The sequence below is a fragment of the Bubalus kerabau genome, chromosome 2 (assembly GCF_029407905.1).
Source record: "Bubalus kerabau isolate K-KA32 ecotype Philippines breed swamp buffalo chromosome 2, PCC_UOA_SB_1v2, whole genome shotgun sequence".
In the NCBI taxonomy this organism is placed as follows: domain Eukaryota; kingdom Metazoa; phylum Chordata; class Mammalia; order Artiodactyla; family Bovidae; genus Bubalus; species Bubalus kerabau.
In genome coordinates this window covers 186519062-186545002 of record NC_073625.1, presented here as the reverse complement: position 1 = coordinate 186545002, position 25941 = coordinate 186519062, and the positions used below count along the sequence as shown (strand labels likewise).

At 40.7% G+C, this 25941-nt stretch overlaps 1 protein-coding gene across 1 annotated transcript in view; it reads left to right on the top strand.

Moving 5' to 3' along the window:
* DSCAM (DS cell adhesion molecule) overlaps positions 1-25941 on the top strand; it is a 697188-nt gene that overhangs the window by 607923 nt on the left and 63324 nt on the right. Inside the window, exons 21-24 of the mRNA XM_055570128.1 lie at positions 18344-18497; positions 22011-22128; positions 23980-24143; positions 25782-25880. Of these exons, the coding sequence (XP_055426103.1) occupies positions 18344-18497; positions 22011-22128; positions 23980-24143; positions 25782-25880 (535 nt within the window). The remainder of the gene's footprint in view (positions 1-18343; positions 18498-22010; positions 22129-23979; positions 24144-25781; positions 25881-25941) is intronic.

Below are 25941 nucleotides of genomic sequence, written 5' to 3'. Positions count from 1 at the left end.
GGTTGCTATTATCTCCTCCAGAGGGATCGTCCCAACCCAGGGATCAAATCCACATCTCTTACGTCTCCTGCATGGGCAAGCAGATTCTTTACCCCTAAGCCACCTGGAAAACTCATTGTGTCAAATGCTCTCTGCCTGTAATTTTCAAACTTGTTTCCTCATGACTCACAATCAGAAATACATTTTATGATCACACTCCAGTACACACACACACACACACACACACACAAAACCAAAGCCTTGTAAACAACACTTCACTTACTACACACAATGCACTATGATATTCTCTGGTATTTTCTGTTCTATGGGGTTTTTTCTCTTATTTTTTAAATGGTTGCTAGATCTGCTAAATTGCTTCTATGGCCCACATTTTTTAAAATACTGCTTTTCATCAGTTTGTTCCGATGATGACCTTATGCAAGAGGGGATGTTATTATTCTCTTCTTCGTACTGGTACTGACATGCAGACTGTGCAGCCTGCCCAGGACACAGCTTAGCAAGGTTAAGACAGGGGCTGCAGCCCGAGGGAGCAGGACCCAGATTCTCCATCCTGACAGCTTACTGCCTTCCCCAGAGAAGTAGGCTCCATTTCTCTTCAGCATCCCCAGCACTGATTTTTAGCTCAGCTTTGGCATAAACATAATCTCCTACATCATTGTTAGATGGGCATACCTGGGCTCCCAGAGTACTGTGCCAGTTTCTTCATTACAGGGACCACTGTTAGTCATAATACTGGAAATCCCAGTATTATGCTGAAATAGTGGGTATTCAGCAAATGCTATGTTGAATTAAACCTTCTGGATGATGGCTATGAGTCATCCAATAGAGGTTAAATTGAATAATGAAGTTTCTGCTTAATAAGGCAGAGAAAGTGTGTTAAATACTTTGGGATTCTTTCCATCCCAGAAGGATTTAGACAGAACGCCTGCACTTTTGAATCACTGACATGGAAATCATTCTTCCATAGTTTCAGCTACATAACCTGCTGCTGGACATCTTTTTTTTAAATATATATATTAACAAAGCTGAAAATTATGGAGATACCAGAAGTCACTTGGACTTCCTGGTGGCCCTGGTGGTAAAGAACTCATCTGCCAATTCAGGAGACATGGGAGATGTGGGTTCGATCCCTGGGTTGGGAAGAACCCCTGGAATAGGAAATGCAACCCACATATAAGTATTCTTGCCAGGAGAATCCCATGGATGGAGGAGCCTGGCAGGCTATAGTCCACGGGATCACAAAGAGTCAGACATGACTGAAGTGACTTAGCATGCACAGAAGTCACCCAACCCAAAGAGTACACAGTCATGTTCTTTGTGTGTGTGTATACGCTAAGTACATGAAACACCTAAGTGTTTCTAAGGAAGCTCAAGAATATACTTCCCCAAAATTTTTATAAAATTTTTATAAATTTTATAAAAAAGAGCTGATTTTCAAATGCTTAGATATTGGTCTGTCTTAAGGAAACTTTTCTAGTTTTTTCCCCCGGGCATATGATTGTACTTATGGTACTGATTGCTAGAGTAAAATTTGGTTAATCACAAGAGCATCAGTTCAGTTCAGTTGCTCAGTCATGTCTGATTCTTTTTGACCCCATGGACTGCAGCACGCCTCGTGGAGCTTGCTCAAACTCATTTTCCATTGAGTCAATGATGCCATCCAACCATCTTATCCTCTGTCATTCCATTCTCCTCCTGCCTTCAATCTTTCACAGCATCAGGGTCTTTTCCAATAAGTTAGTTCTTCACATCAGGTGGCCAAAGGATTGGAGTTTCAGCTTCAGCATAGAAAGAGTCTAATCCATGCCTGCCACACAGAAGTGTGACAAAGACCTGCTGGCACGTGATTAACTGCATATGTAACACAGGGCTTCCCAGGTGGTGCTAGTGGTAAAGAAACCACCTGCCAGCGCAAAAGACATAAGATGCAGGTTTGATCCCTGGGTTGGGTAGATCCCCTGGAGAAGGGCATGGCAACCCACTCCAGAATTCTTGCTTGGAGAATCCTGTGGACAGAGCCTGGTGGGATGCCAGTTCAGTATATCATGGCCAGTTCTGATGAAATATATTCTAAATCTTCTTTAAACTTTTTATGCTGCAATTTACATATATTTGTTGAACTCCAAGTCTTTGAGGAGTGAGGGGAAGAACATGTTATGTTTTATAATCTGATTCTTTAAAACAAATAAACAATAATCTGGTTCTTTCTATTCTCAATGAACCAGCCAATAACTGCTCAATATTTCTGTTAAGTCCATATAATTAAAAAATAAATCACCATCAGTTGTCCTTCAGTTATATTAGGCATCAATCAGGTGAAGTTGTCCAGTTTCTCTAACTGATCAAAATGCAGGATCTTCCCAGGTCTCCCACATTGTAGGCAGATTCTTTACCAGGGAAGCTCAAGAATACTATAGTAGGTAGCCTATCCCTTCTCCAGCAGATCTTCCCAACCCAGGAATCGAACCTGGGTCTCCTGCGTTGCAGGCAAATTCTTTACCAACTGAGCTGTGAGGGAAGCCCAACACATATGTTAAGATTGGGCAAAAGCTTGACCTTTAATATCCTGAACCTGATTTTGTACTTTATTGAACAAAGGAAAATAGAAGCATGTATTCAAATGGAATTTCTGTACAGAAACAAGCCCTGAAATTCGCTTTTCAAGCCCAGTCTCACAAGATTGCCTGCCCAATTTTGCAGATAAATTGCCAATACACATACTGGCTTTGAGCTACAATTCATTCAGACTAGACAGTGGTGTAAGCTTCCTCATTGCTTCTTATCTCTACCTGAGTAGCCATAGATGAAAATGCCTTTTTGATCAACTAGCTTTTGGAGCTTTTGAAAGATTCCAGCTTTGAAAACAGATCATCTTTCTAACTTGGCCTGATACAGACATGGGTTGCTATTTAAGGAAATAAATGGCTTTAAATCTTCTTCAATTAAGAATGGCTATCCTTTCCCAAAACTGTATTTTATACCTCTATTACGTGTATCACTGAGAAGAGCCCTTCTCACAATTTCTGTTTCATGTGTGAAAAGTTATATAATCCTAAACCAGTTCTTTTGTGTAAAATTGGTTGAATAGGTGATAGCAATCAAGTTAATAAAGCACTTTTACAGAGAGATAATTTTTATGGCAGATAGTATGACAATGGGAAAGGGATGAGCCAAAATTATAGTAAATGGAGGTGATTTGTTAAAAAGAGAGTGAGGAATACAAGAATCCTGTAATGTCTGTCTGGTTATTGAGAGGATGACCGGATTTTAAACAATAGCATGGAGAGACTACTTTCTTTATTGCCTTTTCTGGGTATCAACTGTAATTCACTTCCAAAATATTGTAACAATAATGTTTATATATGGGAGGCCCCAAATTAAAATGGTTTATGCTTGGAAGTCTTTTTTAAAAGTAGTCCATAACCATTTACATAATAGCCAATCAAGCGATCATGGTAAAGTACATAGGAAACAACCAAAACTGACTGATATAGAACAAGTAGCTTTAATGTGCTATTATTTCAATGAGAACTGATCATCTTAGTCTGTTTCTTTAGGAAGATCTTTGTGAAATATTATCTTCTTCTAGAGATGAAAATAGTGAAATAAAATGGAAATCAGATCAAAATGTATTATACATAGAAATTTTAAAAAGAGGCAGATCTTAAATTGATCCAACTAACTATTTACTCTTTATGTAATCCGGGGTATTTCTCTGCCACTAAACAGAAAGATTTATATGCTCTGAAAGAGTCATTGCCCTATAATTAAAAGAGCGATCGTTTTGTTTATTCTACTTTGAGGGAGGTATTTTTTTTTAATCACTTCTGTGTACATTCTATCTACAAAATCAGAGCATTCAATTTTTTTAAATAGGAGGGTAATAATTAGATGTTAAAGCTTTTTAAAGCACCATATTTCTTTGATGGAATTAGTGTTTCATTAAAAAGTTAATTGAAAATTTTTAAAGTGGAATTCTTTTTATATCCATCAGAATTGCTGAATAATTTGATCTGAACAATCTGCAACTCTATAGTCATTCTCTACACATTTTTTTCTGTTGTATTCAAATAAATTCTAGGTCATTATTAAAGTGCCTAAGACAACAGAAACTTCTTCAGTCGATTCCAGTGAGTGCTTACAAGTCCCCCAACTGCAGTACTCTGACCTAGGATCCCTGGGAGATAAGTGGAGGGATAGGAAAGACAAGGCCCTTCTCAGAGTGCCTGAAGCATCCATGGCAGACTGACAATAAGAACATGCAAAACTATAATCCGAAGAGTACTCTAGGATTGGCCACATGCTAGGGCACAGAGCAAGCCTCAATAAATTTAAGAGTCTAGAAATTATTTCAAGCATCTTTTCTGACCACACCTACATGAAACTAGAAATAAACCACAGAAAAGAAAGGAGAAAAAAAATTACATGGAGACTAATCCAAAGGGTAATAAAAATTAGGACCATAATGGATGCATGTATGGCTTCCCTGGTGGTTAACCAGTGAAGAATCTACCTGCAATGCAGGAGACATGAGTTTTATCCCCGTGTCAGGAAGATGCCCTGGAGAAGGAAATGGAGATACACTGTAGTATACTTGTCTGGAGAATCCTATGGACAGAGGATCCTGGCGGGCTACAGTCATGGGCTCACAAAGAGCCAGGCACTACTGAGTGACTAAGCCACCACCGCCAAACAAAGAGCAAATATGACACCTGATTGAAGAGATTAAAAAGGCTTTATGAGGCTTTACAAATTCATCCATCGAGCTAAATAGTGTAAGAGATTTGGAAATGGATTCAGCCATTATTGGGTAAACATCCAGTTTTATAGAAATTACTAAAGAGCATTTAAAGTAGCTCATTATGGCTAATTTTATTTTCTAGTTAGTTTCTTAGACACAAAAGGAAAATTAATACAATAGCATGTGGCTCAGCTGGTAAAGAATCTGCCTGCAATGCAGAAGACCTGGGTTAGATCCCTGGGTTGAGAAGATCCACTGGAGAAGGGAAAGGCTACCCACTCCAGAGAATTCCTTGGACTATACAGTCCGTGGGGTCGCAAAGAGTTGAACATGACTGAGCGACTTTCACTTTTACTTTCACATGGAGAAGGAAGTAGCAACTCATTCCAGTTTTCTTGCCTGTGAAATTCCATGGACAGAGGAGCCTGGAAGGCTACAATTCATGGGGATGCAAAGAATTGAACATGAGTAAGTGACTTAGCACATCCCAAGACAAGAATAATTTGGGAGTGAAAATAGGTCTGGAAGACACTGTTCCTAGGCTTTTCATGGGGTGATATTGAAGCACCAGGATAAGACCAACCTCCCAAGTTTCCCATTCTTTTGAGGAGGATACTGTTAGATTCCTCAGAAATGCATGACTCTACCCACCAGACCTAAAACCATAACACAGGAAGGCTGAACACTGGAAATGTGAGCCGTCTGACTTGGGTGTCAAAAAGTAAATTAGCTGTATTTTTCACTCTGGGTACATTGTCGCTGCATTTTCCACCCTGGGTACAATTTTAGAGATGCAAATATGTCAGAAGCCTTGCTAAAAACTTGCTATAAATATATTTTTAAATCAAATGCATGAAGTTCACATTTATTTTCCTGGGCATTTTATAAATATGAACCCATGCCCTTGACCATGACAGGGATGATTTTTGGAAGGGAATTCAAATGATTTTACTTCTAGGTTTTAGTAGGAGTGTGTCAGATCCCTTATTTTAATTAACCCTCCAATTTGCCAAACCATGATTATATCTTGTCCCTTGAAGAGCAAACTTATCTTGTGTGGGTGTGTGCTAAGTTGCTTCAGTTGTGTCCAACTCTTTGTGGCCCTATGGACTATAGCTGCCAGGCTTCTCTGTCCGTGGGATTCTCCAAGCAAGAATACTGGAGTGGGTTGCCATGCCCTCCTCCAGGGGATCTTCCCAACCCGGGGAATCTTCCCAACCCAGGGATCGAACCTGCATCTCTTATGTCTATTTTGGCAGGTGAGTTCTTTACTGCTAGAACCACCTAGAAAGCCCCCCTTATAATCTAACAAAGGAATAAAACTCCATAAATGTCTATGAATTCAAGCTCAACAGCTATTTATGAGCTTTTATTATCACTAGGCATAATATTAAGAGCATTTGCACAGCCCAAAGAAGAGATCTGGAGTCCAGCAAGCTTATATGACCTACCCCAGGTGTCCTATACCTATTGTCAAGCCTCATCACAGATTTCCATACATATCAGCCTCTATATGGTCTTCCTGGTGGCTCAGAGGTAAAGAGTCCACCTACAATGCAGGAGACACGGGTTCAGTCCCTGGGTTGGGCAGATCCCCTAGAGAAGGAAATGGCAACCCATGCCAGTATTCTTGCCAGAGAAATCCCATGGACAGAGGAGCCTGGTGGGCTACAGTCCCTGGGATCACAAAAGAGTTGGATATTACTTAGCGACTAAACAGCACCAACAACAGCCTCCATACTTGCAATGTAGTAGTGTTGGCATAACAGCCCACTTCCCATAGCAAAAACCCATGAACATCCATTTATAAGCACTATATCTGCAACAGCTCAGTAGATAAAATACTTGCATATGTTATAATTTAAGTGTGGGTCCCAAAATAATACTAAAGTCTTCCCTCAAGAAAGCCCTTGCTACATGACACCAGCTAAAGAGAAGAACGCTGCTCTTCTTATTTAACCATCTCTCATGGACTAAGAAATGAATAACTTCACTGTCACTTCAAGGATTTGAGTGGAGAGTGATTACCTAATAACATCAGGTTAAATGGTTTCTGATATAATCAGCATGTTTAAATAGTTTTTAGATGAGAAAACAGATTTTTTTTTCTCAATAGCTAATAGCAATTTATGATAGGCTTGGAATAATTGGCCAGCCCAATCTACAGATGCTCTGTCTGCTCCATCATGCTGGCATAGACCACAGTTAAAAATGAGTTGCGGGCTGCTATATTTACAGTGTATAACCAACAAGAACCTGCTGTCTAGCACATGGATCTCTTCTCAGTGTAATATGACAGCCTGGATGGGAGGGAGTTTGGGGAGAATGGATACATGTATACATTTGACTGAGTCCCTTTGCTGCTCACCTAAAACTATCACAACACTGTTAATAGGTTATGGAGAAGGCAATGGCACCCCACTCCAGTACTCTTGCCTGGAGAATCCCAGGGACAGAGGAGCCTGGTGGGCTGCTGTCTATGGGGTCGCACAGAGTTGGACACGACTGAAGCGACTTAGCATATATCCCAATACAAAATAAAAAGGTTAAAAACAAAAATGAGCTGTGGCACAAAACTTCCTATGAAGAGCCAAACCTATACGAGTCATATACCTGGCATCAGAGCTTTCCGAATGTTGATTGGTTTTGTATATCTACAGGTCATAACGTAACACTTCTCTTCCCTGAAAACAAATGTTTAGCCCAATTACAGTCATCCACTCAGGATTAATTCATGTTTTATTTTGGGGGATATTCACATCTTCTAGAATGGCTAATATCTCTGTCCTAACTGAAAATGATGACATTAGAGAGTTAAAGATTTACCAGAAAGAAAATTAAATAGTTAGATATTTAAATATAGAGAAAAGTGTCTTTCTACCCTCCCCACAATTTCTCCTTTTGCCAGATTGGATTCATTCATCCCTAAGAAACTACACTGGGAGTCTGTGTTTCTTTATGGTACAATTTCCTGTCTTGTTGCCCACAGCAGAGTGAAGCTCTACTATGGTCTTTTCTATTCTATTTTTCTATTCTGTCCCTCTGTGTTCATTTAATGCTTCAAAATTTGTGAAAGATGAGCCTGGTTGAAGTATCAGGAAAAATATGGAAATGAAATCAATCCTTCTCACTGAACATTCCTAGCATTTAGGAGGTAGCATCATATAACAGAATGAAGGTAGAAATTAGCAAGTCAGCTTATTTTTTTTTTTTTTTTGGGTGGGCAACAAATCTTTATGGCAACAGAGAAGGAAAAAAGGATCATTCAGATTCCAACATTTAGATATTCCAATAGAGAAAGTAGGTGTCCTGAGTCAGTTAATGGTTATTGTTGGAAGTCTCAAATTTTTCTTTGGTAGCAAACAGTTCATTATCCTAGATTAAAATTAGTCTTTTAGGGCCAACTGTGCAATGCTGTGCTAATTCACTTCAGTTGTGTCCAACTCTTTGCAACCCTGTGGACCGTAGCTGGCCAGGCTTCTCTGTCTGTGGGGTTTTCCAGGCAAGAATACTGGAGTGGGTTGCACATTTCCTTCTCCAGAGGATCTTGCTGAGCCAGGGATTGAAGCCGGGTCTCCTGTGCTGCAGGTAGTCTTCTATGTTGCAGGCAGATTCTTTACCAACTGTGCCCACCAGGGAAGCCCTATCCTAGATTAAAGGTTGGTAAATGTTTTTGTGTGAAGGGCCACACAATAAATATTTTGGGGTTTTCAGGCCATATATTTTCTTCCCAGCTATTCACTTTTGCCAGTGTAACACAAACACAGCCATAGACAATGTGGAAATAAAGCAAGTCAGCTTAAACATGATTTAATCCTCATGTTGGAAAATCTGGCATCCAGTAAAAACAAAATTAAGGAAATGTTAATAGAATCAATATTATTATACATTATGTAGAATGTTAAGGAACATATTTCATAAGTAATAGTCATCTTCCCTTTTTCTCAGAACAATCATTTTTGGCTGAGCATTAAGGGAAAGGATTTAAACAAATAGATTAGCTTCACTACTGTGAATGAGCTTCTAATTAATCTTTTTCCCATAGAGCTCTTTTTCTCTTACCTGTTGCCACCTCTTGAACATGTTAGCAATGGTTGAATTATGCACCATCTAGTCAGGAAGATCCACTGGAGAAGGGATAGGCTACCCACTCCAGTATTCTTGGGCTTCCCTTGTGGTTCAGCTGGTAAAGAATCCTCCTGAAATGCAGGAGATCTGGGTTGGGAAGATCCTCTGGATAAGGGAAAGGCCACGACTCCAATACTCTGGTCTGGAGAATTCCATGGACTACAGTTAATGGGGTCGCAAAGAGTTGGACACAACTGAGCAACTTTCACTCTCATGGACAAGTAACCCTGGAGAAGGAAATGGCAACCCACTCCGGTATTTTTGCCTAAAGAATCCATGTACAGAGGAGCCTGGTGGGCTATAGTCCATGGGGTCATAAAGAGTTGGATATGATTGAAAGACTAGCAAGAACAAGATGGATAAGTAAAGAGTTTACCCAGTGGCTCAGCAGTAAAGAATCTGCCTGCAATGTGGCAGACTTGCAGGAGATGCAGTTTTAATCCCTGGGTTGGGAAGATCCCCTGGAGTAGGAAAATGCAATCCACTCCAGTACTCTTGCCTAGAAATCCCCATGGACAGAAGAGCCTGGCGGGCTACAGTCCATGGAGTTGCAAAGAGTCAGACCTGACTGAGAGACTAAAAAACAACAACAATGGATAAATAAGGCTGTTTAAGACAAACATCATATAGTTTTCAGTATACCTCTTTATTGGAGACATCTCACACCTATAAGCATCTCTCTGGAGATGTCCGCCTTGCTTCCCTCTATGGGACCATATGTGAGCATCCTTAAACCAACAACCTGCAAATGACAGCTAGTTCCAGCACAGCCTTCTCTCCTCTGTGAGCTGAGTTAGCATTTAGTCTTCTCAGGTGTGACTCACCAGTCTCTAAGGTGAGCTCACAGGCCTCTACAATCCATAGGTGGAATGCACACAGACATCCGTCAGCAAAAATATCCTATTTTTGACTCAGCCTCTTATGGGACTCAGAAGTAAATGACCATCAAAACATTAGAATCAGAAAGCCCTGGGTAGGTAGTCTCACTTTTCTGTAAGGCAAGAAAGTACTGGTGTCTTTGGAACTATTCTCACCTCTTAAGGATATTGCTAAAACTTCATGAAAACAAGAAAAGTTACATTTACTATCCAGTTACATATATATATGTGTGTGTGTGTGTGTGTGTGTGTACAAATTGCCTCTTCAATTGCTTAAATTGTTCAGTCAATTTTCTGCTTGCCCTTCTACTGAGACCAAAAAAATTGTGCTCAATTATGGAAGTCATTAGGGCAGCATAGTGGCAGCATCTATGTAACCAATTTTCCCAAATAACCAGCAGGAACCCCAAAGTAGCTTGATTCTTGTTTTCCATCCTAATGTATAGAGAAAAATCATTCCAACTGGGGGAAGTTTTATGCATAAACCTTCTTAGTTTCAACTTTTAGTTAATCATCTATGTAAATGGTGCAACAAATATGGTTACATAAGAAGTCATATTTTTATCATTGATTTTAGCCTCATGTTTAGCTATAGCTCATGTTTCAGGTAAAAATTCAATGAATAAAGACCAATTGTATGTTATAGACAGGGGAGTGATTGAGTTTTAACTGAAAACTATGTACTCTTCACAGAAGATTTTGTAAATGTATTTTAATGCTCTGTTGATGCTGAGTGTTCAATAGAAACAATTGTTATAATTTGCACATCATAAGCTTCGTATAATTAATTTGGCAACAGCATAGCCTTCAAACATTGCAGAACACAAGCATACACACAGTTTGGGGATCGTCTCTTCGGTTTTCCAGGAAACAAGCCAAATTCCCTCCGAACTTCTAGAGGGATTCATTTTTTCCCATGATTTTCTAAAGAAGAATCAGGCTGGTATGTGTGGCGGGGGGCGGGGTGGGGGGGTGGCGGATAAAGGGACAAGTGGAGCACAGATGTGCACATGCACCCTAGCGTCAGGCACCTCTGAGCACTCTGTGCAAGGGACCTATGGTCTCCTTTATTCCTCTGACACGAGGTATGTGTACATCAAATAGTTGACAATGGGAAATTCTCTGATGCTACTTTTTAGTGAGGGAGCACGGCTTTTATGACAATTAAGAGGCATACTGTTGGCTCAGTAGTAAAGATTCTGCCTGCAATGCAGGAGACTTGGGTTGCATCCCTGGGTTGGGAAGACCCCCTGGAGAAGTAAATGACAACCCACTCCAGTATTCTTGCCTGGAGAATCCCATGGACAGAGGAGCCTGGTGGGCTACAGTCCATGGGATCACAAAAGTGTCAGACACAATTTAGCGACTAAACAACAGAACAAAAATAGCAAACATCCATGTCCCCTGTTTGACTGCAGAGCTAGGATTGCAGCCTATGCAGCCTCCTGACCTACATAAGGTTTACTTAACAGTTCACAAGGGTAAGAGTAAACCCTTCATGTGTTGGCTTGCTTGTAATTGGCAGCATGGAGTGGCAAAAACAGCACTGCCCTTGGATAAGAAGTACTGAACTTGAGCCTCTGCTCACCCTTGTCTGGCACTGTGACCTCAGTGAGTCGCTTCTGTACCTCAGTTTCCTTGCAATATGGTTAGGCTAAGAATTTTCCAAATTGTTAAGTCCTAGTTCCTTTTTGCTTCATAATTCCTTCTTCAATTTATGTCTGTTTTCTCAGTTTTCCTACCACTGTCAGTAGGAACCAATACTTCGTTTAGAAATATCTTTGGTTAGACATCCAGTTTCATCACTCGCAGACCCCAGTTCAGCCAGCTTCTTTGCCACTTTGTAACAAGGATTGCCTTTTCTGCATTGTCGAGCATGTTCCTGATATCCATCCACTGAAATGGCCTTTAACAGCCCCATTTCTACCAGCTTCTTATTCATGATTATTTATGTATTCTCTGAGAAGACTGAGGCTTTCCCCCCAGGTCTCCTCTTTTCTTTCTGAACTTTCATCAGAATCACCCTTACCACTTGCTTCATGGCAATCTCAACTTGTTCTAGCATCACCCTCAAAGCTCTTTCAGACTCTACCCAGCTCAAAGCCACCTCCACATGTTTAGGTGTTCGTTACAGCAGCACCTCATTTCCCAGTGCTAAGTTCTGTATTAGTCTATGTCTGGACTGCTGCTTTGTAATTAAATTCATAGATGTTTAAGATTTCTATGTTCTTTTGATGAATCGATCCCTTTATCACTATAAAATTACTTTCTTTCTCACTGGTAATATTCTCTGCTCATAAATCTACTTCATTTGATGTTAAGAAAACCACTCCAACTTTTTTTTGATTGATGTTAGCCTGAGATGGAGAAGGAAATGGCAACCTACTCCAGCTTTCTTGCCTGGGTAATCCCACGGACAGAGGAGCCTTGTGGGCTACGGTCCATGGGGTCGCAAAAAGTCAGACATGACTTAGCAACTAAACAGTGGAAAAAAAAATATACAGCCTGGGATAGCTTTTCTGTCCTTTTATTTTTAACCTAATTGTATTTTTATGTTTGAAAAACATTTCTTCTTGGCGGCATGTAGTTAGATATTGCTTTCATATCCAGTCTCAAAATCTTTCCCTTTAATTAGGATTTTAGAGCATTAACAATATAAGTATAGTTATATGGACACAGATTTAAACCTACAATCTTGCTACATTTTTCTTTTCCTATTTGTTTGCCTTTTATTCTTTTTTGGCCTTCTTTGGATCAACTGAATATTTTTTATAATTCCATTTTATTTTTTGTTGGCTCATTGCTTTCACGGTACTCTTATTTTGTAACTTTAATGGCTTCTTTGGAATTAATACACACTCCTTTAACTTTACCTGGTGAGCCACCAGAACTTTCCAGTATTCTGGCCTGGAGAATTCCATGGACTGTATAGTCCGTGGGATAGCAAAGAGTTGGACATGATGGAGAGACTTTCACTTTCCTTTAACTTTCTACATTCTACTTTCCCGACCCAGGGATTGAATCTGAGTCTTACGAATTGTAGGCAGACACTTTACCGTCTGAGCTACCAGGGAAGTAATTGGCTATAGTCCAATATAAAATAAAAAGTTGAAAAAAGGAAGGATGTCAGCAAGTCTTGTCAAAAACAATTTTAGTCTGAATATCTTCCCTTAAGTCATATATTGAAAGTCATATATTAAGCACTTCACTGATAGTTTGAAACCTTACGATAGTATGCTTCCATCTTTCTCCCTGCCTAACATTTGAGCAGTTGTTCTCATACATTTCACTTTTATATGTTTTACGATTCCCACACTACATTCTCATCTTTTTCATTTTTTTCTTCCAATTTTCTTGAAATATCATTGACATACCACACTGTGTAAGTTTAAGGTGTGCAGCATACTGATTTGACTTACACATGTCATGAAATGATTACTACAGTAAGGTTAGTGAACCTCTATCATCTCATATAGATAAAATTAATAAAGAAATAGAAAAAAATTTGCCTTGTGATGAGAATTCTTAGGATTTATTCTCTTAATTTTCATAATATAACATACAGCAGTGTTAATTTTACTTATGTTGTATATTACATCCCTAGTACTTATTTATCTTTTTAAAAAAATTTATTGGAGTATATTTGGTGTATAATGCTGTGCTAGTTTCCAGTGTATGAATCAGAAAAGTGAATCAGTTATACATAGATCAACACATATATCCATTTATTCTTTAGATTTTCCCCAGATAGTCCAGTGCAGAGTATTAAGTAGGATTCCCTGTGCTCTGCAGCAGGTTCTTATTAGTTATCTATTTTATATATAATAGTGTGTATATGTCAGTCCCAATCTCTCAATTTATTTCCCCCTGTAATCATAAGTTTGTTTTCTACATTTGTGACTGTACTTCTGTTTTGTAAATAAATTCATTTTTACTCTTTTATAAGATTCTACATATAAGCAATATCATACGATACTTGTCTTCCTGTATCTGACTTACTTCACTCAACATGACAGTCATTGGGTCCATCCATATTGCTGTAAATGGCATTATTTTCTGCCTTTTTATGGCCGAGTAGTATTCTATGATATATATATGTACCACATTTTTTTTTATCCATTCCTCTGTTGATAGATTTTAGGTTGCTTCCATGTCCTGGAAGAGTGTGTTTTCAATATATGACTTAAGGGAAGATATTCAGACTAAAATTGTTTTTGTCAAGACTCACTGACATCCTTCCTTTTTTCAACTTCTTATTTTATATGGGACTATAGCCAATTACTTCCCTGGTAGCTCAGAAGGTAAAGTGTCTGCCTACAATTCGGAAGACCCAGGTTCAATCCCTGAGTCGGGAAGATCCTCTGAAGAAGGAAATGGCAACCCACTCCAGTACTCTTGCCTGGAAAATCCCATGGACGGAGGAGCGTGGTAGGCTACAGTCCGTGGGGTCGCAAAGAGGCGGACACGACTGAGCGACGTCACTTTCACTTTCATAGCCGATTAACAATGCTGTGGTAGTTTCAGGCGCGCAGCGGAGCAGCTCAGCCACACATGTACAGTGTCCATTCTCCTCCAACTGCCCCCCTTCCAAACTGCCACATAACATTACGCAGAGTTCCCTGTGCTATGCAGCAGGTCCTTGGTGGCTGTCCATTTTAAATACAGCAGTGTGTATTAAATATAGCAGTGTGTACATGTGGATCCCAAATTCCCTAACTAGCCCCCCATTCTCCTTGCCCCCAGCAACCATAAAGTCATTCTCTAAGTCTGTGAGTCTGTTTCTGTTTTATAAATAAGATATATTAATAGGTGAAACAGAGACAAAACTTTATTTGTATCATTCCTCTCCAAATTCCACGTATAAGGGATCTGACATCCTTGTCTTTGTTCTTAACGTATCTAACATGGTTTTTCTCTAGCTCCTTTTAAGACTGTCTTCTTAATTAGATTATGATGTGCCTTGGCATGGTTTTATTCATATTTTGTAACTGGATTTTATTTAGATTTTTGGCTTTCTGGGCTTATAGTTTTCATCAAATTGCAAAAAAATTTAACCAGTATTTCTTCAAACACTTTTTTTCTGTCCTGCCTCCTTTAGTGGTTCCAACTACATATATGTTAAGCTGCTTGATGTTGCTCCATAGCTCATTAATGCCGTGTTAAATTTTGTATTCTCTTTTATCTCTGTGCTTCATCTAGTAATATAACTTCAAGTTTGCGAACCCTTTTTTTCCTGCAAGATCTAATCTGCTATTAATCTAATCCAGTATATAATTCTTGTCACATATTATAATTTCATCTCAAGTTTGATTTTGGTCTTTTTATATCATTCATGTCTATGTTTAGGCTTTTAATATCTATAGTTAAAATGCAACTATGATACAATTATAACCGTTTTAATGCCCTTGTCTGTAAAATCTTTGTCAATTATAGGTCAGTTTTGATTGATTAAATTATATTGTCTGTACGAGTCTTGCTTTTTGTTGTTTCTTTGCATTTTTGGAATTTTTATAAGTTTTTTTATAATTTATTTTATCAAAGTATAATGTGTTAATTTCTGCTGCACAGCATCGATTCAATCATGAATTTTTTTTCATGTCTTTCCATTGCGACTCATCACAGGGTATTGAATACAGTCCCCATGTTATCATCACAGGGTGTTGGATACAGTCCTTGTGTTATCATCACAGGGTGTTGGATACAACTCCCTGTGTTATCATCACAGGGTGCTGAATACAGTCCCCCTATTATCATCACAGGGTGCTGGATACAGTCCCCGTGTTATACACTAGCGCCGTGTTGCTTTCCCATGCTGTGTACACCAGCTTGCCTCTGCTAATCCCAAACTCCCAATCCACCCTCCCCTACCCTCTGTCTCCTGGTAACCCCAAGTCTGTTCTCTATGTCTGTGATTCTGATATCATATCATATTTGTCTTTCACTTTCTGACTTCGTATGATCCTCTCTAGGTCCATCCATTTTAACAAGTTTTTCTGTTTTAGTTATAGTTCACATACCATGAAATCCATGCTTTTATAGTATACAATTCAGTGACTTTTAGAATATTTAGAGGGTTGTACAGCCCCTTATTGCTATCTAATTTTAGAACATTCATCATCCCCCAAATAACCCACGCCCAATATTAATCTATCCCCATTCTTCCCCTCTTCTATCTCGCCCTGGGAAACCATTAATCTACTTTCTGCTACTATGGATTTGCCTATTCTGAACATTCCATACAAGGTAATCATATTAATCTCATATGATAATCATATTAATTTAATATGACATAGTCTAATATGATAATCTAAGCATAATGATCTGGTAAATAGTTCGTTGTGATTGGCTTCTTTAACTTAGTACAGTGTTTTCATGATTTATGGAAGTTGGAGAAGGCAATGGCACCCCACTCCAGTACTCTTGCCTGGAAAATCCCATGGACGGAGGAGCCTGGTAGGCTGCAGTCCATGGGGTCGCTAGGAGTCGGACACGACTGAGCGACTTCACTTTGACTTTTCACTTTCATGCATTGGAGGAGGAAATGGCAACCCACTCCAGTGTTCTTGCCTGGAGAATCCCAGGGACGGGGGAGCCTGGTGGGCTGCCGTCTATGGGGTCTCACAGAGTCGGACACGACTGAAGTGACTTAGCAGCAGCAGCAGCATGTATCAGTGCTTCATTTCTTTCTATTGCTGAATAATCCTCCATTTTATGGTGCAATACAGTTTCTTTATCTGTTCATTAGTTGCTACATAGTTGCATTATTCATATCTAGAAAACTTTTATTGGATGTCAAATATTATGTCTTTTACCTTATTGGATTTTTTTATTCCTATAAAAAGTATAGGCCTTTTTGACTTTTGTCCATGGATGCAGTTCAGTTATTTGGTGATGGTTTGATCTTTATGAATCTTGAGGTTAATAATTGTTAAGCAATAGCTTCCCAGGTGGCGCCTAGTGGTAAAGAACCCACCTCCCAATGCAGGAGACATAAGAGACACGGATTCCACCCCTGGATTGGAAGATCCCCTGGAGGAGGGCATGGCAACCCACTCCAGTATTCTTGCCTGGAGAATCCCATGGGCAGAGGAGCCTGGTGGGCTACAGTCCATGGGGTCACAGAGTCGGACAAGACTGAAGTGACTTAGCATGCATGCAGGTAGGCAAAACAAGAACACTGTTCGATCTAGGGCTAATTATCCCCCACCATCAAGACCCTATGCGCAATATCCAATGGCCCATCGATCCTGAGGGCTTCCTGTCTTCCTGGTGGGAACAGGCACTCTTTCTAGCCTTGTGTGAAAGCTGAGAACCTCCAATCCTTTTGAGTGGTTCTTTCCTTGGCCTCAGAGAGCTTTCCCACATGCACATATTGGCTCAGCTAAGATCTAAGAGCGACCCTCTCAAAATTCTCCATGAAGTTTTCTTCATAGTACTCCTTCCTATGTACTCCAGCCCCCTCCCAGGCTCTCAGCTCTGTCTCCTCGACTCAGGGAAGCTGCTGGTCTTCTCCTTGGTTCCCTTCTCAATGCCATGGCCTGGAAACTCTCACAAAACTGTAACAACCCTGCAACTGCAGGCTTCACCTCATTTATTTCCCATATTTCAGGGAAGGAATCACGGTCCTTCATCACCTGATGTGCAATGCCTTTGAAACTGCTGTTTCACATATTTTGTGTGTTCTTTGGTTGTCTCAGGTAGGGTGATCCGTCTTGTTCTTGGTATTCCATCCCAGCTGAAAACAGATGTGTCATGACCCATATTTAAAGGGTTAAATTACCCCTGTTGTTGTTCAGCTGCTAAGTCGTGTCTGACTCTTTGCGACCCCATGGACTGCAGAATGCCAGGCTGCTCTGTCCTTCACCATCTCCTGGATTTTGCTAAGACTCATGTCCCTTGAGTCGATGATGCTGTCTAATCCTCTCATCTTCTGTTGCCCCAATTTCCTTTTGCCTTCAATCCTTCCCAGCATCAGAGTCCTTTCCAATAAGTCAGCTCTTCACATCAGGTGGCCAAAGTATTGGAGTTCCAGCTTCAGCATCAGTCCTTCCAATGAATATTCAGGGTTGATTTCCTTTAGGATTGACAAGCTTGAGCTCCTTGCTGTCCAAGGGACTCTCAAGAGTCTTCTCCAGCACCACAGTTTGAAAGCATTAATTCTTTGGTGTTCAGCCTTCTTTATGGTCCAACTCTCACATCTGTACACACCTGCTGGAAAAACCATAGCTTTGACTACATGGACCTTTGTTGGCAAAGTGATATCTTTGCTTTCTAATATGCTGTCTAGGTTTGTCATAGCTGTCCTTCCAAGGAGCAAGGGTCTTTGAATTTCATGGCTGCATTCACCATTTGAGTGATTTGGAGCCCAGGAAAATAGAATCTGTCACTGCTTCCACTTTTTAACTCTTGGTGGTTGTCAAAGCTGCAGCATTGAGACATGCAGACTGTGTAGAAATTGCAAACCCCAGCTTTTAGAGAAGGATGAGGGTGGCTTTTGTTTCTCGTAACAGATAACATGTTGATAAGCGTTCCTTTAGGAGATTCACTTGTGCCATTGCCTCCTTGAATGTGGGAACATTTATGTCTCCTCTCACAGGTGATCAGCGAGTTTGAAGCCTCTCCTGACTCATTTTCCTACAGAATTCCTAACCTGAGTCGGAATCGTCAGTATAGCGTCTGGGTGGTGGCCGTGACCTCAGCCGGCAGAGGGAACAGCAGTGAAATCATTACCGTGGAGCCTGTTGCTAAAGGTGGGTGGCACGCTGCAGGAAGGACCTTATTTTCCACTACAGCTGTACTGGCGTTACACCTCTGTTCTCTTTGAAATAAAGCTGATAATGCCCTACAAATCAAGTAAACCAGAACACCACGCGTTGCCCGTTTCAGCCCAAGAAATGGGTCACTGCTAGCTGGCACTGGGCTTTTGTGCCAATCGGAAAACCACCTCCTATGGATGAGCAGCTTTACAACTGCCAGTGTCTCAGGAGAAATTAGGAAAAGGAGCCCCCATCCATCTCTTAGAGTGAAAATCACTACATTACTGCTTCCCAAGCAAGTTCTACCATCTTCAAAATCAGGTATCATGCTTCTTAAAGATAAATGTCTATTTTTTGGTCTATGGAATTTGAAACCTGACAACTGTAAGAAAATCATTAGTTCTTCTTAAATTGATGTTAAAGTGAAAGTTGCTCAGTAGTGTCCAACTCTTTGTGACCCAATGGACTATAATCTGTCAACATCCTCTTTCCATGGAATTCTCCAGGCCAGAATACTGGAGTGGATTACCATTTCCTCCTCCAGGGGATCTCCTAGATCCAGAGATTGAACCTGGGTTTCCTGCATTGCAGACAGATTCTTTACCATCTGAGCCACCAGGGAAGCTATTGACAGAATGCTGTAAAGACCTTAGGTAACAAAATGAAGTTTGTTTTAGGAACAAAAAGTTCCACAAAGTGAATGTAATATCTTCACGTTAAGATGTTATACTGGCCCTAAAAAGCACATATAGACACACAATATTCTTATTTGACTTCTGGTAATTGCTGCCATACAGTGTTCAGAGTCCCCATAAATTAGCCCTTGTCAATGAACAAATGTATTTACCTCACAATTCCAAGCCAACCGGAGATGCTCCTGACTCTGGAATATACCACGTTGGAAATTTAGTACTCATAAGGCTTCCAGGTGCCTGAAAGAGAAAACAAACCTTCCAAGATTCCAGCTTCTCACTCTTAACCAGGGTTCACCCAGAGTTGGAGATGATCAAAATGGGCTTTCCAAAAAGGAGCTGAGCTAGGGAATGCCTCTGGGGTGGTGCAGGCATCCAGAGGGCTGGCACCACCCAGGAACCCCAGACCCTGGCAAACTGTAAACTATAATGGCCAAAAGGTCCAAGCTGGACAGACGGGGCTGCCCAAAGGCAGAGGAGGCAGGTGCAGCTTATGTTGTAGTTGTTGGGAGGTCAAGGCAGGCTGGCAGATCCTGCTTTAAAATCCAGGGTTAGGTTCAGGAAGAGGGCTGGGGCTTTGGTACAAGGAGGAGCAGAATGCAACCACAGACCCAGTCCTGGAGGAATGGTGTCCTGGGAGGAAGCCCAGGGTCAGGGGGCAGCACAGAGCTCAGGGCCATGTAGCTAGAACACCATAGGATCTGGGAAGGGCATCAGGTTGTTGGCGAGGCACAGTGTCTGATTAGAATCACCTGAGGTCCTCATTCAAAGATGGCCTCCTGGAGTGCCCCTGCCCCCCGCCGCCCCAAGATCTGCTGAATCACAAAGCCAGAGGAGGAATCTGCATTTTTTCACCAAAGATTCTACGTGATTCTCTTGCCTGCTCCAGTTTGCTTAGTCTTAGAATTTCACAGTGGGATCCTATACATGCCAACTGCTACCAACAGGCGTTAATTCTAGAAACCGGGGGTGTTGGGCTTGAAGATGAAGTGGTTTTAGCCAGCGCTTTCACAAAACGCTGGTGGAAAAGCACTCCTAAGTCCTGGAGTGAAGTTTAGGAGTTAGAGTCAGCATATTAAAGAACTGAAATGACCAAAATAGAATTGAGTCAAGGAATCTAGACTAGGCTTGAAAAAAAAGTAGAAAAGATCAGAATGCATGACACGGTGAGCATTCATGTGTAGAACCTTATTTTCATTCACACGCATATAACATATATGCAGCTTCTGGAATTCAATGTAAAATGTATTTTTTTACAGGGGGAGGGGGCTATTGGAAAGCTTAAAAGCCCCACCTCTAGCTGAGTTTCCCTATCAACCCCCATTTTGCTGCATGAACATTCATGCTCATATAAGAGGATGGTCTGAAAGGTATGAAGGGGACCAGACTTCCAGTGTCAGAAATCCAATGCCACCTGCCCAGGATATTTTTGTTACCATGATGGAAAATCAGAAATGTCAATTACTGATAGAACATTCCACGGTGACATGGTCTCCTCTATGGGCCGCCTCTGAAGACACTCCCCTCAGGAGGAAGAGCCACAGTTTCCTTTGCGGACAGGGCATGTTCAAGCACGTGGGTGGGTTTTGCTGTAACATTTGCTGCATAAAATAGACTCTGCCTCTGAGCCCACTGACACTTCCTCGCTCTCTGCTCTGGCCTCCAGCGCTCAAAACAACAGAAGTCAGAGTTGTCTGCTAGTCATAATGACTTGTGTTCCAGACCAGGGTGACTCCTGTTGAGTTGGCTCCAGGAATTCCACCTTTCCTTGAATTCCAGTACTTTCCTGAGAAGCCTGGCCCCCATGTCCATTGGTCAATTTCAACCCTCAAGTCCAAAATGGTGCAAGGGTCCCAACACTAGTCCCATGTTTTTAAGTCCAGAATCAGATTGGAACGGCTTCTGCCTGCAGGCTTCTTGTCTGTGGGTAGGCTTCTTGTCTAGATGGGCTGAGCTTCTGGAGGGAGCATCCTGGAAACCAGGGTCCCAGGGTATGGCAGAGGTCAAGCAGATCATTTTGCCTCTGGAAGACTCATTTCTTGGTGCCTCTGCCAGCTTTTGTGTCTCACCCAAGAAGATGATGCTAGGAACCTGTTAGTACAGGGCCCCTCCTGTATCCAAGGATGTCCCTGCAAACAGGGCTGCCCTGGGCTTTTCCCTCCCCCCACCCCCATGTTCTTTGGCCACTTTGGGACTGTCCCAGTGCCCAATGTCCCCAGGAGAAGCTTTTGTTCCAGCATCTGAATCACTGTCCCAAGCAAATAGTGATACTTCAAGAGAAGTCGCTCTGGAATTTTTCCCTCAACATTCATGCTGAAGATCAAGCTGATATAAAAAAGCCGGGAAAGTACCACAAGACTGATAAATAGAAGTCATTCCAGTTTTACCTCTTCCTGTCTTGGGGCTTTATGTTTTGTTTTGTCTCTTCTCTCAGATATTAAAAGTATATTTTAACGTGCAGTTTGGGGTGTTGAGATAAATTGCTTAATAAAGTGCTTCGAAAAATAATTGGGCTCACAGAAAGCACAGCTTGGAGCTGCTAGGCTTATGAAGTCCCACATATTTAATTTGGGATCGCCGTGTCTAGTCAATACAAGGGGAGAAAATACTATAGTAGGGATTTTCAGCAGTTCATATGTTCGTACAATGAAAATCCCTTAGACCACTGATACAAGGAATAGTGTTGAGAAGTGTGACATTGATTGGCAGGGCTGCACTCACCTTTGGGGGGTGTCACTGGTTTAGGGAAGGTCATCTTGGCCTCTGTAGACGAATCCGTAGAGTCACTGCGCTTCTGCTCTGTTTGGTGGTCCAGCTCCCGCACGAATCCTGACCTTCAGTGGCACGGTGACTACTCCCTGGATGAAAGACATTGCCTTGCCTTGTAAAGCTGTTGGGGACCCCTCTCCTGCCGTAAAGTGGATGAAAGACAGGTAACCAGTAACCCAATGCATGCCCTCAATACAACACTAGGAGAGTGCTTCGGACACTATTCTGGGTCTCGTGGTATAAAGTTGTAGATTTACACTCATGAAAGCTCCAGGAAAACTACCCAGTCTTCTGCAATAGAGAGGAAGCTGGTTGAGGCTGATGGGGGAGGAATCTCAGCTTTAGTACTAAAAGGATCTGATCTATCATGTCAATTCTCTTAAAACTCTTAGCTTTAAGTTCATGACAATGCTTCCGAGGAAAATAGTTTAGCCAACTGAATAATTTCTGTGTAAGTTTTCTGTACTTTATCATGAAAATCCCCTATATATCTGAGATGAACATACCCAAGGAGATTTGAGACTTAGACTTACCTCCTTTCCTTCCAAGACAATGGGCCAACCAACCCTAATTGAAATGCTCTGAGAAATGGCTTTAAGAAATGGAATACATTGTTGTTACTGTTGTTCAGTTGCTAAGTCATGTCTGACTCTGCAACCTCACAGACTGCAGCATGCCACACTTTCCTGTCCTTCACTGTCTCCCAGAGTTTGCTCAAACTCATGTCCATTGAGTTGGTGATGCCATCCAACCATCCCATCCTCTGTAGTCCCCTTCTCCTCCCACCTTCAATCTTTCCCAGCATCAGGATCTTTTCAAATGAGTCAGTTCTTCACATCAGGTGGCCAAAGTACTGGAGTTTCAGCTTCAGCATCAGTCCTTCCAATGAATATTCAGGACTGATTTCCTTTAGGATTGACTGGTTTGATCTCCTTGCTGTCCAAGGGAGTCTCAAGGGTCTTCTCCAGCACCACAATTCAAAAACATCAATTCTTCAGCACTCATCCTTCTTTACAGTCCTTTTGCCTTCTTTATGGAATACATTAGGACTTTGCTAATGTAAAACCCAGTTTTCCATGCTCGGTAGGAATTATTGAAATAATAACAGCTGAGATGGAAGGGAGAAAGTGGATGAAATAGATTCCATTCATGTAAATTTTTAAAGTACTTTACTCAGAGGAAGAAATTAAGATATAAATAAAGGGCTGAGCATTCACTGATGAAGCTAGAGATTTGAGACTGAGAAGAGTCCCTATTTTCAAACAAAGGCACTTCAAAGACATAAACTATTGAAATGATAGTCTTGGTATGTGTGTGCTAAATCACTGAGTCATGTCTGACTCTTTGCAGCCCCATGGACTATAACCTACCAGGCTCCTCAGTCCATGGGATTCTCCAGGCAAGAACACTGGAGTGGGTTGCCATGCTCTCCTCAGTAACTACTTTCTCATCTCTTTTAATGTCAGTTAAGGAAATCAGTACACTCCCAAGGTTAAGTGGCATCCACCAGATGTGGGGATGGCCCTAGATGACTAGACAATCCCCTCTCCCTGTGGCCAAGGCTAAGAAATCACCAAGGGAGCTCTCTTTATACCAGGGTTGGCTCATCACCCTCTTGCCACACTATAGTTCATTTCTGATGCCACAATCATTAACTGCAATTTTCCATGAATCTACAAGCCACCCCCAAACTTAATTGTCCTGATATGATCTGGTCAAATTGGTATATCTGCCCACAGAACCAATCTCATTTGGGATATGATAAGCATTGACGTATGTCAGGAGCCAGAAGCCACACAGACCTCCACACAGACTTCACTTCAACACAGCATTTTGTACAAATAATCAAACTCACCTGTGTGACTGTTTGCCTCATATAATCATGGTTTAGTTCTTACTTAATATAATATTCCGAATGGGTTGTCTGCGTTGGAGGGTGTTTATGCTTTTCCCCAACCTCAGCTAACTTAGATTGTAATTTCTTTAATCTGCGCCTTTTTCTTCCTGTGAGGTAGTAACGGGACGCCCAGCCTGGTAACGATTGATGGGCGGAGAAGCGTCTTCAGCAACGGCAGCTTTGTCATCCGCACTGTGAAGGCAGAGGACTCTGGCTATTACAGCTGCATCGCCAATAACAACTGGGGGTCGGATGAAATTATCTTAAATTTACAAGTACAAGGTACCGCGTCTGGGGGTTCTTCTTAATGCTACTTTTTGTATGTATGCCTTTGTGCAAAGAATGAAAGTGAGCAAATTTAAAAATCAGCCTTTGTAAAGAGCTAATTGCTACTTTCATATAACAAAAGCATGGATGTTCATTTTGGAGATTAGAGTTAAACAAATCAAGGTAAATAAAAAGCATTCATAACCTGAGAGCTAACACTGTTTACATATTTTCATATGAGAACCTAGTCTCATCTGTCTTTGCTAATTGCACGATTTATTCCACATGTATATAAGCATCACCCAGAAAATACCAGCAAGAAATAATTCCAAATTGAGATGCTTTATGAATGTTAATTAACTCACTAGTCATATGCAGTGTATATTAAAAGGACACTAGCTGAAACTCTAGAGGGCATTCATGTTTAATTATGTATTTAATACAGTGTATGTAATTTTTCTTGACTTCATACTCCAAAAGTACATGACAAATTTAAGACTGTTGAATTAAAAACATGCATAAAATCCCAAATGGCCACTGATTGGGTTCAAATTTGGATGCACAGTGATATTTTATTAGTAGAAAAATCAAAGTGTATACTTTTCCAGATGTAAGTGTTATCACATTAATAATTAATATAGTGCTAACAATATTGTCACATTAAATTAATCACAGTAATTTGTGTTATCATATTAATAAATCACAGAAGGCTTGATAAAAAATAAAATAAATGTTGCCCTCAGTGGGAGGGAAGGGAAGGAGTACTATCTATTTTTTTAAATAATGTAAAATTGATCAGGAATTTCAAGTAACTTGAAGTTGGGAGAATTTCAGGGCCTTTTCCAGAGATAGACACTGTGTTATAACTCTAAAGAGATGAATCTATTTTTCATGGCTTTGGGTTAATACCAGGCTTCTCTCAGAGGAAAAGAGAAGGACGTTTTATGAGAAGCTTCCTATATAATTTTGATAACCTTACTCCAAATTTCTTCAGTATTTCTATCCAGAGAGCTAATCCAAGATATTATTAAGGCTCATTGATAAGAAGTGTGTATTCTTCAAACCTTATGTGACAGTTCAAGTGTGTGCACTTCCACTCAGTGGTGCACCTGTGATTTCAGTGGAGTGTGTGTTTGTGTGTATGTGTGTGTGTGTGTGTGTGTGTGTGTTGCCTCTTGGAAGGGTGGGTCAAATACTGGAAATTTTTGCAGTTTTTTTCTCACTAGCTACACTTACCCTCCCCCTTTCATATAGCTGAGAACAGAAAAGCTAAGTGGGTGCCATTTGTCTTTGTCATTTGAATCATGGCTGAAATTCAGAGTGAAATAATGCATGTATCTTTAGTAAGTTCACAGAAGATTTTAATGAGTGATGAGCAACTCAGATACTCAAGGAATTGGCGAGGGAATGAAAAAATAAATCCAAGTAGAAATGGGATTGAATTTCTTTAAAGAATAGAATCATTCTGTTCTATCTCTTTAGCCCAGGATATCAATTAAATAGACATTTTGACAGACATGAATTGCATATTTTGTCAACCTGAAACATTTATTTAATAAATGGCTGTTAAAAATCATTTGGTAAATGACTGTTAAAGAAGACTGAAGATGTGAACAACTAATTCTTGTTTTCTAAAAACTGCTTCCTCTCTAGTTCCACCAGATCAGCCTCGGCTCACAGTTTCAAAAACCACCTCTTCTTCCATCACCCTCTCGTGGCTCCCTGGGGACAATGGAGGCAGTTCTATAAGAGGTAAGAAGAAAGAGCTTGCCCACAATGGATGATTAATTGACATTATCCACAAGTTGATAAG